At 49.4% G+C, this 15199-nt stretch overlaps 1 protein-coding gene across 1 annotated transcript in view; it reads right to left on the reverse strand.

Moving 5' to 3' along the window:
* Window positions 1–2645: 2645 nt before the first annotated feature.
* Window positions 2646–15199, reverse strand: part of RNF207 (ring finger protein 207) — a 28746-nt gene continuing 16192 nt past the window's right edge. The window contains exons 13-20 of the mRNA XM_048519270.1: window positions 13922–14043; window positions 9182–9374; window positions 8565–8732; window positions 7967–7984; window positions 6518–6569; window positions 4800–4917; window positions 4455–4547; window positions 2646–3628 (exon numbers count right to left, since the gene is read on the reverse strand). Of these exons, the coding sequence (XP_048375227.1) occupies window positions 3397–3628; window positions 4455–4547; window positions 4800–4917; window positions 6518–6569; window positions 7967–7984; window positions 8565–8732; window positions 9182–9374; window positions 13922–14043 (996 nt within the window). The 3' untranslated portion in view covers window positions 2646–3396. The remainder of the gene's footprint in view (window positions 3629–4454; window positions 4548–4799; window positions 4918–6517; window positions 6570–7966; window positions 7985–8564; window positions 8733–9181; window positions 9375–13921; window positions 14044–15199) is intronic.

Genomic DNA, 15199 nt, shown 5'->3' on the forward strand with positions numbered 1-15199 from the left:
GGAACAAATGCCAGTAGTCGCAGGCGAGGAGGAAGGACATTGTTGCCTTACCTGGCTCTGTGTTCCTTCCCAAGTCTGGCAGAATAAATTGTCCAAAATAGAAACACATTTTCGAATAAACGATACCAGGGAAGATCAAATGTGCACGCTTGCTCGGCTTGTCTGATTTATGCAGGGTGTACAACACAGCTTTTCTTGGTGCTCAGTTTGTCTTGGCTGGGAACAGATTTTTTTTGTTTGTTGGCCCTTTTCCTGCTCTTTTCCACCCATTCATCACTGAGACAATTTCTATTTCCTGGGGGAGCGCAGTTACTCTTCTTGGATATAGCTGGGTCTGTTTGTTTTGTTTGGTGCAAAGCTAAGAAGTGCGTGTTTACTCTCCAAGCCCTTTGAAACCGGCACCCAAGACCAACACTTGGAAGGATGGTCCATTTCCTTCACCCACTCCTTTTAAAAGCCCTTTAAGCCCTTTTAAAATAATGAAAAATATTTCAAGTATTTTCTTTTGCATACCTTGACAATTTGTTTTCCTTTATCAAATAAAAAAACTACACCTGGTTTACACATGGGTGATATTTTTTTTCCTCTTTTAAAGAATGGTTTACAGAATCAAGACTAGACAAACTTGGATTACAAAGAGGTCCCTAGAAGGGAACGGAACACCGAGTAGGTGAACAGCTTGTAATATCTCCTCTATCTCAGTCTCACGCAAGCGATCTTCTATAGATTAGATCAACGATTCCAAATATTAAGCAGTAATTGGGGGGGGGGGAGAGCTCCCTTCTCCCCAAAATGCTTGTCAACCAAGAATGCCTGCTGCCTCTCTGCATGAGTTACAGCTCTGTGGTTGCTTCTGAAACACTAACACAGTTCTGTGCTTCTCTGATGTTTGGATAAAGTTTGTGTAAGATCGGCAAGTCACTTGCAACTTTCAGCGACTATGAATTAAAATGTGGTGTAGGCAAAATAGCAAGAGAGGTTTCTCTCCATACTGGAACTTGGGGCCACGCTGGGAAACTTCTTTTAAGACCGAGACCAGGAAATACTGCTTTACCAACAGCAATTAGACTTGGGGAATTCACTGCTGTGAGATGTGTTGATAGCCACTGGCTTAGATGGATATAAATGGGTTGGAGCACAGGGCTGTTGCTGGCTGTTAGGAGACTCAAGGTGGCCTACAAGCTCTTTTCCCTTCCTCTCCGCACAACGGACACCCTGTGAGGTAGGTGCGGCTGAGAGAGTTCCGAAGAACTGTGACTAGCCCAAGGTCACCCAGCAGGGTGCGGAAACACATCTGGTTCACCTGATAAGCCTCTGCCACTCAGGTGGAAGAGTGGGGAATCAAACCCGGTTCTCCAGATTGGGATCCACCTGCTCTAAACCAGTACACCACACTGATTGGACTAGACGGCTGGTCTGATGCAGCGTGGCTACTCAGAAGGTCTTGTGAGTTTGGATATCCCTTCGTCTTGCACACACTAAAAATAGTCCCTTTTGAGAGCGGCTGCAAAGTGTGCTTCTTTCAACACCAAGGAGTGTGAGAAATCAGTTTGTTCCTGCTATTCTGAGAAACAGCCTAGGGTGAAATGTGCTGAAAGGGGCTGATACCACTTCCTGCCTCCTCAGCAGCTGCAAAAGGAGACCGTCTCTATTTTTCAGATCAAATGTTGGGCTGGGAGGATTCCGGAGTCCACCCCAGTGAGATCCTTTCCCTTTCAAGCAATTCCTAAACTTACTATTTTATTCTTTATTAATATGGGAGTTCCACGTCACACCCAATGCATTTAGTTTCTAGAGCATGAGAATATGAGTATCCAATCACCAGAGGATCCTACCACGTGATTGGAAGGAGGCAAGCTAACAGCAGAGACTCCTGCAGAGATGCAACAGGCAGCCTCCACTGAGGCAGATTGCTGCTGCATTTCTGCATCACAATGGCTAGTCACTGGCGAAACCTGTTGGGGCGGAAGCAAGGCCGGCGCAATTAAGGATGCAGAGAAGCACGGGCACCCACTTCTGTGAATGTGTGCTTTCCGACCCCATTCAAGGGGTGTGTGTGAATCTGCCGGTGGGAGTGGTGCGGGGTTGTGTGAATCCACCAGTGTGCAGCCGCCGTGGCCCTCCCTGGCAATGGGATGTGACATCAGTGTCCCTGTGCTTGCGTGGCTGCCAATGGTGTAGTGGGGCAGTCTTGGGGCACGGCCAAGGAGGAGCCAACACTAGACAGCTCCCTCCTGGCCATTGTGCCAGCAGCCCGGTCTTCAGACATTCACCCCAGAAAAGGTGGTGCAAGTCCATTAAGCCCAATGGGGGCAGGGAGACTTCTTCGTGTTTCAGGCTTCTCCATGCCACCAGGAAGCCATCGTGGGAGCAGTGGGGTGGGTGGCCCCAGCTGGGTTCCCAACCCCTTGGATGGGGAAGTTAGACTTATGGAACCTTTAGAGAGCCAGTGTGGTGTAGTGGATAAGAGCAGGTGGATTCTAATCTGAAGAACCGGGTTTGATTCTCCACTCCACCTGAGTGGCAGAGGCTTATCTGGTGAACCAGATGTGTTTCTGCACTCCTACTTCTCCTGCTGGGTGGCCTTGGACTAGTCACAGTTCTTCAGAACTCTCTCAACCCTACCTTCCTCACCAGGTGTCTGTTGTGGGGAGAGGAAGGGGAAGGAGATTGTAGGCTACCTTGAGTCTCCTTACAGGAGAGGAAGGTGGGATATAAATACAGACTCTTCTAATTTATTATTTGAATCCGTCGGCCATTATCTGCTGCCTCATGGCACACAAATATGCCCCATCACACAGTTTTGTATGTTACTGAAAAACTGACTGGTATGGGCATGTAGCTTTTTCATATCTCTAGGTGACCTGCTTCTTGTAAGGCGTGGCGAAAACAATTTCCCTCTCCCTGATACAAGCACAGGAAATGTCCAGGAGAAGGCAGGCAGAGGCGATACGCACACCGACCAGCCACACGGACAGCAGAGCTCCCCGGACAGACCCTAGGGGCAGAGAATCCAAATACGGGTCTGTTGCTCAGGCGACTGGCTGGAAGCAGGGGGCTAGTTCACACAGGGGCCAAAGAAATGAAGGAAACAAGCCCGAGGGTCGCATATTTCATTCTCCCGGTTGCCGTTTCAAGAACATTTCTAGCCCACCCAGTGCTTGCGAGCATGTGTGCCAACTCAGAAGCCGCAACGCTTTCTGCGATTGTTTCGGAGGGCCATGCACGGCTGCTGGCGCCTCTCCGTGCCCAGCAGGAAATCTTCTGCAAAAGAAATCTTGCCAACGTCCACAACTCAAGACGGGTTGCAGGATCTGGGTTCTCTTTGTGCTGAATTATTTTCGTCGCTGCAGTTGCTGTTTTAACGCCCAGCCCCGCCGACAATCCTGTGCAGCGTTAATGGACGCCGTGCGTGTTCGGCGCTGGAATCGTTTCGCTGCTTGGCCTGTTGCTGCTGATGCTGCTGCTGCCCGTGGGGGGGCTGCCAGCCCAGCCTTTTGGCTGGCTCTTACAGCAGTCGTTGCTTTTCAGTGACGGCTCTTTGGCGGCCAGATTGGGCGTCTGGTTTTCTGCTTTGGGTTCCGAGGGCCTCTCTCTGCCTTCGGCGTTTTCGTTGCTCGAGTCGGTCCTTGGAAAGAAGAGGAAAAAGAGCATTCTCTTTCAGGGGTGGACAGCGCATGGTGCTCCTGTCGGGGAGGGCCATTGCAGGTTCATGGGTGCTGCAGTGAGGGGCAGAGATCACCCCATTCGTGACCCTCTTCTTCCCTACCACCCAAGGAAGCAGAAGGACCGCAGGGCCAAAGACAGCCACCTTGCTCAACAGAAGACGCGCCAAGGGTGTAGGCCTGTACATTTGTTTTCTTTTGGTGGGAACACTTGTGGGAAAGGGGAACCAATTTCTGAGTCACCCAAAAGTGCTGGCTTCCAATGTGAACATGTCACCTATCCCTGTTTCTGCCAGTGGTTGGAGGGGCAAGATTCCACTCGGTTCCTGAACTGACACATAGGAGAATTTCACTTGAGCCAGCGTGGTGTAGTGGTTAAGAGCAGGTGGATTCTAATCTGGAGAACCAGGTTTGATTCCCCACTCCTCCACCTGAGTGGCGGAGGCTTATCTGGTGAACCAGATGTGTTTCCACACTTCTACATTCCTGCTGGGTGACCTTGGGCTAATCACAGTTCTCTCTGAACTCTCTCAGACCCACCTACCCCACAAGGTGTCTGTTGTGGGGAGAGAATGGGGAGGGAGCTTGTAAGCCACCTTGAGTCTCCTTACAGGAGATAAAGGTGGGGTATAAATCCAAACTCTTCTCCTTTTACCCACCTCCTGTAAGGGGGCACACAGTGGTGGTGAACCTTTGGCACTCCAGATGTTATGGACTACAATTCCCATCAGCCCCTGCCAGCATGGCCAATTGACCAAAGCTCTTTACTACCTAAAGTCAACACAGTACCTGTGCAGGACTTCACCGGTCGTCGTTGTGCTGTCGTCATATATTTTCAGCAGGTTCTCAGCCTGGCTGTCCTTCTCCTTTGCTTCCAGCAACCTGAGCATTCAGGAAAGGTGGGTAAGGTAGAGGTTTTAGCAGGCAGGCCATTGAGCCAGAGGAAACTGCTTTCTTTGCCACTCTGGTGTCTTTTTTGCCAATAGGCAACTCCACCCAATCGGAATGGAGAGCGTCTGGTCACATGGCAAGCGGTTGTCTGTCTACCGGACCACTGGTTGGTACCCCTGTCTTTCCCTCCCTCGGCCTGCCAGCTGTGCTAGAATATGCTCGGTTGGTCTCTTGCTTTCCTACCTGGGCTCCAGGCGTTCCTTCACTTTGGCGATGGAGCGGACGTAGGGGGCGATCTGTTTGGTGATGGTGGTCAGGTAGCTGTTTTCTTGTTTCAGCTGCAGGAGGTCGTGCAGTTGGGCTAGGTGAGGAAGGAGAGAGCGGGACAGGTCAGTCAAGCCAGGAGGCATCGCCTTTCAGGTGTGCTGACCCTGTTACGAGCCAGTGTGGTGTAATGGTTAGAGTGCCAAGCCAGAAACGGAGAGACCGAAGGTTCACATCCCTCCTGTACTGTGGAGGCTCACAGGGTGAGCTTGGGTCAGTCACCCATTTCTAACCTAACCTGTATGTGTGTGTTCAGTGCCATCAAGTTGTTTCCAACTGATGGGAACCTTATGAATTAATGGCCCTAGAAGAGGAAGAAGAGTTGGTTTTTATACGCCATCTGGACGAACGAGTTGCAATTTATTGGAATGTATTTATTGGAATGTTCTGATTTTTAGATGTTTTTGTGTTTTATATACACGTGATAAGCCACCCTGAGCCCAAAAGGGGAGGGGCAGCCCAGTAAATCAAAAATTTTTTTAAAAAATGCCCAGCTTTTTCTCTGCCTTTAAAGAGTCTTACAATCACTTCCTCTTCACCTCCACAAAAGGCACCTTGTGAGGTTGGTGGGGCTGAAGAAGAAGAAGAAGAAGAAGAAGAAGAAGTATGGGGTAGGGGGACCTGGGGAGGGAGAGGCCCGGCAGCTTGGATTTCTGTCCTTGCACTGTGGCTCCTGCGAGCCGAGATCCGCCTAACCCCATCCTTGCCCTTCCCCCCTGCAGGTAACAAAGTGAGCGCCCTGCTACTGCCCATGGTAGGCTGGGCCTGACGCCCATGAGGCTTCCCCGCCCGCCCGTTGGGGATTAGCCCAGGCCCGGTTTCCCAGCGACGGCGAGGTGGGAGTGCCCAGGCTAATCCTTGAATTCCCTGCAGGCAGCAGAATGGTAAGCCTCCACAGCTCAGGTGGCAGAGCTGGGAATCAAACCCAGTTCCTCCAGAATGGCGGAGTACACGAGCTAAGTTAAGCTCCTATATATATAGTGTTATCTTTATTTTAAATGTCAAAAATTATTTGCGGCTCCAAGTGTTTTCTTTTCCCATGGAAAACGGGTCCAAATGGCTCTTTGAGTGTTAAAGGTTCCCTACCCCTGAGCTAGCCCAATGTCACCCAGCAGGCTTCATGCAGAGGAGTGGGGAAACAAACCGGGTTCATCAGATTAGAGTCCACTACACTGCGCTGGCAGCTGTTGGTGTCTGGGAAGAGACTCCTGTGAAATGACTGGCAACACGTTTCCCAGCTGTTTGATTTGTTTAAAAAATCCACTGATGTTCCATTCAGTGCTGTATGAACTCTGCTGAATCATCCAGCTCATACCTTTTGGACCTGAAACTTCCTGCTTCATTTTGTGCTGAACACATTCAGGTAACGCTATGGTCAGGGGATGGTCTGCGCTCTGCGGTGCGGTCTCAGTTTTCGGACCGAGGTATTTTTACCTGACGTCTCTCATAGCAAAGCAGTGAACTCCAACTTGCTCGTGTTTTCTGTTTGCTGTGGAAGCCGCAGCTGCCTTAAGAGAGCACAGCCCGGAACTGTCGGAATGGCCCTTCAAGGGGGAGGGGGGGCGTGCTCGCCAGAGTGAGCACCAATAAAAGAGCAGAGCTGATGGGGGAAGGAAACCCAAAAAGGTTGGACTCGCCTTCATAAATCTCTTGTTCATTTGCCACTCGCTGGTAGGTTTCTTCCCAGGTCTGCAAGAAAAAAGGTAGTTATCGGCAGACAGGCCTGCGCTGATGCATTACGATGTTAAGGATGCATGGAGAATCTTGTTTCTTCGGGAAATCCTGCAGCAGATCCACTTACCGGTTGCTGCCACCATGTCTCGCCTAGCTTTTAAAAAGCTGGGTTCTGCACCTATGGCAGTGGTGGCAAACCTATGGCACTCCAGATGTTCATGGACTACAATTCCCATCAACCCCTGCCAGCAAGGCCAATTGGCTATGCTGGCAGAGGCTGATGGGAATTGTAGCCCATGAACATCTGGAGTGCCATAGGTTCGCCACGACGGACCTATGGTCTGGGCACATAGCTACCTTATACTACATGAGGCCGTCGGTCTATCAGAGTCAGTATTGTCTGCTCAGACTGGCAGCTGCAGTCCAGGGTGAGGTCTTTCACACTGTCTGTGTCAGGTCTTAGGTCTGAAGTCAATTAGCGGACTCTGGATCCTTGATCAGAAGTCTTTATTGCACCCAGCTAGTCAGAGGCAGAGCGCTCAGGGGGACATGTGGGGTCACAGGTCCCCGGGCGCACTCCAGATGGCCACTTGTGGGATGGAGAATTGCCCCACACACCTCTCCCCTCGGCCCCGCCAGGCTCCTCCTTCAGTTGTCAGGTTCCATCCTGACAACGTGCCACCTGACTGGTTTTACCTGGAAATGCTGGGGACTGACCTCCCTTGAAGTTTGCTCGTTAGAGGGCTCTAGCCCAATATATGAAAAACCAGACTGTTGGGCTGAGTTCGTCTTGAAGCGAATCCCTGGACGTACCTCTTCGAACAGGGGACTCTTGGCTCTAGCCCAGTATAGCGAATCCTCTTCGAACAGGGGACTCTTGGCTCTAGCCCAGTATATGAAAAACCAGACTGTTGGGCTGAAGGTTAAGCCTTGAAGGCGTCCCTGGGTACCTCTTGTTGAGACCTGGCTCCTAACCCAGTATGAAAAAACCAGACTGTAGGCTGAGTTGGCAGTAGTCACTGCAGGTGGGGATGCAAGCCACAGCAGGTATGGCAGAGTCTCTTTGAACTTGAGACTCATGCAAGCGTGCCATGAAAACCAGACTGTTGGGCTGAGTTGGCAGCAGGCGAATCCCTGGGCCGTGCCTCTTTGAACAGGGGACTCTTGAAATAGCCAGTATGAAGAAAAACCAGACTGTTGGGCTGAGTTCGCCTTGAAGCGAATCCCTGGACGTACCTCTTTGAACAGGGGACTCTTGGCTCTAGCCCAGTATATGAAAAACCAGACTGTTGGGCTGGGTTGCAGCCTTGAGCCAGAATCCTGGGCGTGCCTCTTTGAACAGGGGACTCTTGGCTCTAGCCCAACTCAGACTGTTGGGCTGAGTTCGCCTTGAAGCGAATCCCTGGACGTACCTCTTCGAACAGGGGACTCTTGGCTCTAGCCCAGTATATGAAAAACCAGACTGTTGGGCTGAGTTCGCCTTGAAGCGAATCCCTCTTCGAACAGGGGACTCTTGGCTCTAGCCCAGTATATGAAAAACCAGACTGTTGGGCTGAGTTCGCCTTGAAGCGAATCCCTCTTCGAACAGGGGACTCTTGGCTCTAGCCCAGTATAGCGAATCCTCTTCGAACAGGGGACTCTTGGCTCTAGCCCAGTATATGAAAAACCAGACTGTTGGGCTGAGTTCGCCTTGAAGCGAATCCCTGGACGTACCTCTTTGAACAGGGGACTCTTGGCTCTAGCCCAGTATATGAAAAACCAGACTGTTGGGCTGAGTTCGCCTTGAAGCGAATCCCTGGACGTACCTCTTTGAACAGGGGACTCTTGGCTCTAGCCCAGTATATGAAAAACCAGACTGTTGGGCTGAGTTCGCCTTGAAGCGAATCCCTGGGCCTCTGTAGGGACTCTTAGCTCCTAGCCAGTATATGAAAAACCAGACTGTTGGGCTGGAGTTAGGCTTGATCCCTGGAATGCACCTCTTGAACCAGGCTCCGCATCCCCATCTCCCACTTGGGCCCAGCAGAGAAGGTACTCCGAAGCAATCTGCACGTCCATCTGCAGGGACTTCTGCACGATCTCGCTCATGATCTCCGTCTTGATGAGGGAGTGGTGCTTGGTGAGGTCTCGGTGCAGCTCCTGCACTTGATCCTTCAGGTTCTGAATCTCACTTTGGAGGACCTGAGACAAAACAGGTGGGGCAGGAGGGGAAGGAGAGAGTTCAAATTGTCTCTTTATCCCACTATGCATATCCCACTTTTCTCCCTGCTAGGAACACAACACCAAAGGAGATCAACATCTTTGTCTCTTATGCAGTGTGGTATAGGGGTTAAGAGCAGGGGCACTCTAATCTGGAGAACCGGGTTTGATTCCCCACTCTTACACCTGAGTGGCGGAGGCTTATCTGGTGAAACAGGTATGATTACTGTATGCCTTCCAAGTTGCAACCAGATCGCAAGGATCCCAAGGCCTGAGAGGGGCTGAGATGGTTTGCCGTGGCCTTCCTCTGCATAGGAACCCCTGTCTTCCTCTGTGGTCTCCCATCCAAGTACTAACCATGGCTGACCTTGCTTAGCTTCCAAGCTGTGACATGATTGGGCTAGACTGGCCGCTCCCCTCCCCCTCCTTACCCGGTACATATTCTCATAGTTGCGGCAATGTTCCGTGAACGACGTCTCTCGCCCTTCGGCCAACAAGACCTTGGTGCTGATGTAACGATGCATTGTTGGCTTCCGGACGATGGAACCTGTTAAGGACATCTTTTCACAAGCAGAGGGGCAGCTGGATACCATCAGCGTCTTGGAACACGGGCCTCCGGAGATCCTGAAGCAAGATGCGAGAGGGAATTTGTAAAAAAGCTACCATTGAACCCAGGAAGAAGGAACAAGAGGGGTTTGGATTTATACATCCCTTTCTCTCCTACAAGGAGACTTAAAGGGGCTTACAATCTCCTTTCCCTTCCCCCCCACACAACAAACACCTGTGAGGTGGGTAGGGTGAGAGAGCTCCAAAGAACTGTGACTAGCCCAAGGTCACCCAACTGGCATGTGTTGGAGTGCACCAGCTAATCTGGTTCCCCAGATAAGCCTCTGCAGCTCAAGGGGCAGAGTGGGGAATCAAACCCGGTTCTCCAGATTAGAGTGCACCTGCTCTTAGCCACGCTGGCACTTAGTATTGGTGCAAAAGACTGGCATCTGAATAATTCTTTTTAAAAGAAAAGGCATGGGGGGTTTCAAAGGCGCATAAAAGCCGCATCCTGGAATTGGGAAATGCTACTCCTGTCATTCCCAGCCATGGTTAATTAGCAGTATGGATAAGACTCTGTACATGTTCCAAGACACAGAAGAATTAATGTGCTTTCAGAAAAAAATTGGCACGTAGAACTTTGTCATTCTGGAATTATTTTGTAAATATTCAACACTGAATCATACTTTTCCACTAAGGAGCTCCAAGATGTGCACATTGGAAAGGTTTTTCCAATTCTATCCCACCCCCCATCCCTTCACCCAAGATGTTTAGAGCAGCATGCAAGGTTTATCCGTTCCTCATTTCATCCTCACAACAACTCTGCGAGGTAGGTGAGTCTGAGCTGCAGAGCAGGGAGATGAATCTGCTTTTCCAGATCCTGGAATGAAACTCTAACCCACTACACAATACTCATTCCTTTAGCAACCGTTTTGTAAATAGCCTCACCTGAGAAAACATGACCAAATTGGTGACCAAATTGGTGACCAAATTCCACAAAAGAGTGAGAATTAGAACCCAGGTCCCTGCAATCTGCCTGTGACCCCAACTACCACCTTGTGCTGTCTGAGAATGTGCCAAAGACAGTAAGCTTCCCTTAACACACAGGACTCTCCGCTACTTTCACAGAGCAAAAGCTGCAAGCAGTTTTGGCTGTTGTTTTCACCCCTTCTTGAGTAAAATGCAGTGGAGTAGGGGCCAGAGTGGGAAACCATGCACTAGACACCCGCGACTTCCAGTGTCAGAATCAGAGCTGCTGAGAGAATCAGCGAAACGAGGACTGGAATAGCTCCCTTTGACGGAAATAAGGAAGGCGAGATCTTCCGAACACCGCCAGATCATGACTGAACTGAAACCTTTAAGGGCATTCAGAGAGCAACAATAACACATGCTTTAAAAAAACATACAAATTTGCAAAAGAACATATAACAAAATAGGGATCTATATTTCTAAAAATCCTCTAAAATGATGATTTAAAAGCGGAATAAAATGTTTCAAAAGTTACATCAAGAGCGCCTTGCAATTACAATAGAGGAACCTGGCAGTCAACTCTAAGACTTCTCTTGAGCCCTTGTCCAGAAGGAAGAGGGTTTTCTGTTGGTCTGTGAGAGTGCTGCTGTCAATCAACAGAGGAGCCAGGAACTTCCTCCTAGCTGCATTATATAAAGACCAAAGACCCGGGCTGCAGCCTCCCCGACCCACTCTCCAGTGGTGTCTCATGCTCCGATTCCCCACTTACTGATCAGAAGGTCCCTCCAGGTCTGTGGGCTGCAGCTCCCCTATGGCTCCTCCCTTCCTAGCCGGTCTTTCCCTTTGGCCGGAGCCCTTATGACACGCAGCCCCAGAGCGCTCGCTACCTCCTCCGTTTCCCTCTGGGGCAAAGAAAGGCTCCTGGATGCCTGCCGCTGCACGGCCCATCCCTTTTCCTCCCTCCGGTCTTGGAGCAGGCAGTCTTTTGCCTACAAGAGCAACAGCTGTGATGGAGAGGAGGGGGTGTGATGTCGATGGTCCTAAATATATCCAGCACCAGGAACACTGCTCTGAACAGTTCTGTGAAATTCTGATAAAAATAGGGATGGACAAACTGCCCACTTGGGAGGATTGCGGTTGGGAACCACTTTGCAGGTAAACTGCGGGGCATGAAGGCTTGCTGGTCAGGGCAAACAGAGCCACCAGATCAGGAGCCCTAAGGGAGATAAGCTGGGGAATACCTGAGGTGGGCAGATGTTGGCCTTCAAGAACCTGAGGTGGAGCCACATCTGGCCTTCAAGAACTTTTCATCCATGCCCTACGAGGAGAGAATTAGGGAGCTGGGAATGTTAGTTTGGTGAAGAGAAAGCTAGGAGGTGACATGATAGCCATGTTTAGATATCTGAAGGGATGTCATGTTGGTGAGGGAGCAAGCCTGTTTTCTGCTGCTCCAGGGACTAGGACCAGGAGTCATGGGTTCAAGGTGAAGGAACAGAGATTCCACCTAAACCTCAGGAAAAACTTCCTGACTGTCAGGGCTGTTGGACAGTGGAATGCACTACCTCGGAGTGTGGTGGAGCCTCCTTTGGAGGTTTTTAAACAGAGGCTGGATGGGCATCTGTCAGGAGTGCTTTGATTGTGTGTTCCTGCATGGCAGGGGGTTGGACTTGATGGCTCCTGTGGTCTCTTCCAACTCTATGATTCTATGATCCAGTTCTCTAGGGCACAGGTGTCAAACTCGCAGCCCTCCAGATGTTATGGACTACAGTTCCCATCATGGCAGGGGATGATGGGAACTGTAGTCCATAACATCTGGAGGGCCACGAGTTTGACACCTATGCTCTACGGTTTAGTGAATTTTTGGGAGTATTTTGTATCTTGCATAGCTGAGCTCCTATTTTTATTTTTAGTGTCTTGTTTTCTAAATTGGCAGGCATCCTCCAAGTTTAATTTTCGAACAACACATTGCACATTCTTGTGTTCAATAAATAAAAATAAGTTGCTCCCCCCTTCCAATATTGCTGTTTTGCAGTAAAGCATTATGATTGTGAGCTGTCTAGCACTGATTTTTTTTGTCTGTCTGAAAAATGCCACCCTGGGTGGGGAAAATGGCACCCACTGGGGTTGAGATATGGAAAATGGTAGTAACGTAGGTAGGACTTGCACATTTGCTGGTCCGCGCGACATCCAAAGCAAAGCAAATACACTGAAGCAGGGTGAGACCATTTGAATCATCCCAACAAAATGGGCATAAAAACGAAGCAGAGGTGGAAAATTTCCAAATGGAAACATGCTTCATGCCGTACGCTGAATTATACGTTTACCACGAATCTGCAGTCAGTTTGCCTACAGCCAGCACTCATTCGGACGTTACATTTTTAACCTGGGTGCGTAAAAATCTGGAGCATATACCTAAAAGCAATGATGTGTGAACTGGCCCACTGACAAGTGTGCCTTTATGAGATTTTCAGGTAGAGTTTCTTTGATATTTGCTCAGGTGTTGGAGCCAAGGGATTCGGAAAGAGCGTTTCTTTTCTTCCTTTCCTATCCTTGATCCAGTGCCAGCTGTACTGGGAAAGCGTCCATTCCAGGAACTGGCACTTGCAGCTAATCAGGACGGCGGCTTTGCTCTCGGGTGTCCCAAGGGCGCCCGAGGTTGCAATTTTCCCAGCTCAACAGTAAGTCAAGTGATGGTATTATGATGAATACACACACCCCAAGCAACACACAATGCTTTTGTGTCCTGTTTAGGGGAGGGCAACCAGAAAAATAACAGTATTTTTCGGGTTCAGGTTTATTAGAAATTAAAAAAACACAAAAAAGGTCAATGCAACATATCAGCTTTTTCTGAAAATTTTCAGGTTATTAAACTTGAACCCCAAAAATATGCCCACCTCTGGACTCCATGTGGGCCTGGCAGGCAGCAGTTGAACAGGGCTGAAGTCACACTGCCTGCTGCCTACAAGACTCTCATGGACTTCAGAGACAGGAACAAAGTTGAACTGCGGTCTCAGCCTGGCCAGGTCCAGCTTAAAAACTTGGCTCCGCCTTGGAAGTGCATGTGACCACTGGAGGCGGAGCCAACAGTATAAATCTGGACCCGACCAGTCTGAGCTCTCAGTTCAATGCCGGCCTTGGCCTGGCTGGGTCCAGCTTTAAACTGTGGCCTTCGGAGGTGGAGGACCAGGGAGGGAGGGAGATTCTTTTTTATATGAAGGTAGCAGGCTGAACAGGCCCCTCCCCCCCAAATCCAAAAGTATAATTCTTGGGGTTCCAATTTTGGCTCCTTTGCTGCCCTTTTTGAGGTGAAGCCATGCCCTCCCCCCAAAAATACCAGCCATTCCAACAAGGTATTGGAAAGGGGCTATGTTTTTGTTTACCAACTGCCCACCCTTAGTCCTGTTATTTTTACTTTTGAACTGGCAAAAAGCTGTCTAGGACTCATTCCGCACATGCAGAATAATGCACTTTCAAACTACTTTCAGTGCTCTTTGAAGCTGTGCAGAATAGCAAAATCCACTTGCAAACAGTTGTGAAAGTGGTTTGAAAACGCATTATTTTGCATGTGCGGAAGGGGCCTAGGATACCAACAACTTATGCAGTCACCTTGCGCTCATGCCTGCCCACAAAAGACATGGAGAGAGTAGGTGACTCACATGTTTCCATTGCTCATTCCGGGCCCGATGCTCCCTCCGTTCACTACAACCGAGCGACGTGGAGTGAGAAGCAGCAGCGGCTCCAAGCAGTGCGCAAATTCGGCCCTGTACTCGGTGTTAATCTGGAAGAAAACCGGTGCGGATGACTGGTCATCCCGAAAGCATGATAATTTCTAAAGTTTTTCTCCTGCACATGGTTATGGCTATGACTTGACGCAAAACTTCCCGGGAAAATTTCTGTGTCAATTTCTGTGTCAGTTTCTACTCTTCCTCCATATTGCATAGAAAACCTGATATGTTGTTTGATTCTCTGCCCCGCCAACAATAACTAACCATGCAGAGTGAAAGTGCACCTAATGTTTTGACATCTGGGCACAAATAACATATTACACAAAACAAAGATGGATGGAGCAAAGTGCATGGATGCCATTTTCAGGAGCAAACCTGATATATCAGAAATGTACCATTTCGCTCTTCATCTCCTGTCTAGGCAGTATTGGGTACAAAACCTGTATTACCACAAATCTACAAGTTTGCTTAACTATCATCGTTGTGCTGTATTTTTTCCCCTGCATGATTTTTTCCCCTGCATGGAGTACCGTGTTCAGTTCTGGTCGCCACATCTCAAAAAGGATATCGAAGAGATAGAAAAAGTGCAGAGAAGGGCAACAAGGATGATTGAGGGACTGGAGCACCTTCCTTATGAGGAGAGGCTGCAGCGTTTGGGACTCTTTAGTTTGGAGAGGCGATCTGAGAGAGGGATATGACTGAAGTCTATAAATTTATGCATGGGAAAGAAAATGTTGACAGAGAGAAATTTTTCTCTCTTTCTCACAATACTAGAACCAGGGGGCATTCATTGAAAATGCTGGGGGGAAGAATTAGGACTAATAAAAGGAAACACTTCTTCATGCAACGTGTGATTGGTGTTTGGAATATGCTGCCACAGGAGGTGGTGATGGCCACTAACCTGGATAGCTTTAAAAAGGGCTTGGACAGATTTATGGAGGAGAAGTCGATTTATGGCTACCAATCTTGATCCTCCTTGATCTGAGATTCAAATGCCTTAACAGTCCAGGTGCTCGGGAGCAACAGCCGCAGAAGGCCATTGCGTTCACATCCTGCATGTGAGCTCCCAAAGGCACCTGGTGGGCCACTGCGAGTAGCAGAGTGCTGGACTAGATGGACTCTGGTCTGATCCAGCTGGCTTGTTCTTATGTTCTTATGATTACATTCCCTATGATGTTGAAGAGAACTGATTGTCAAAACAGGAATCAT

This window comes from Sphaerodactylus townsendi, linkage group LG16 (assembly GCF_021028975.2).
Source record: "Sphaerodactylus townsendi isolate TG3544 linkage group LG16, MPM_Stown_v2.3, whole genome shotgun sequence".
Classification (NCBI taxonomy): Eukaryota; Metazoa; Chordata; class Lepidosauria; order Squamata; family Sphaerodactylidae; genus Sphaerodactylus; species Sphaerodactylus townsendi.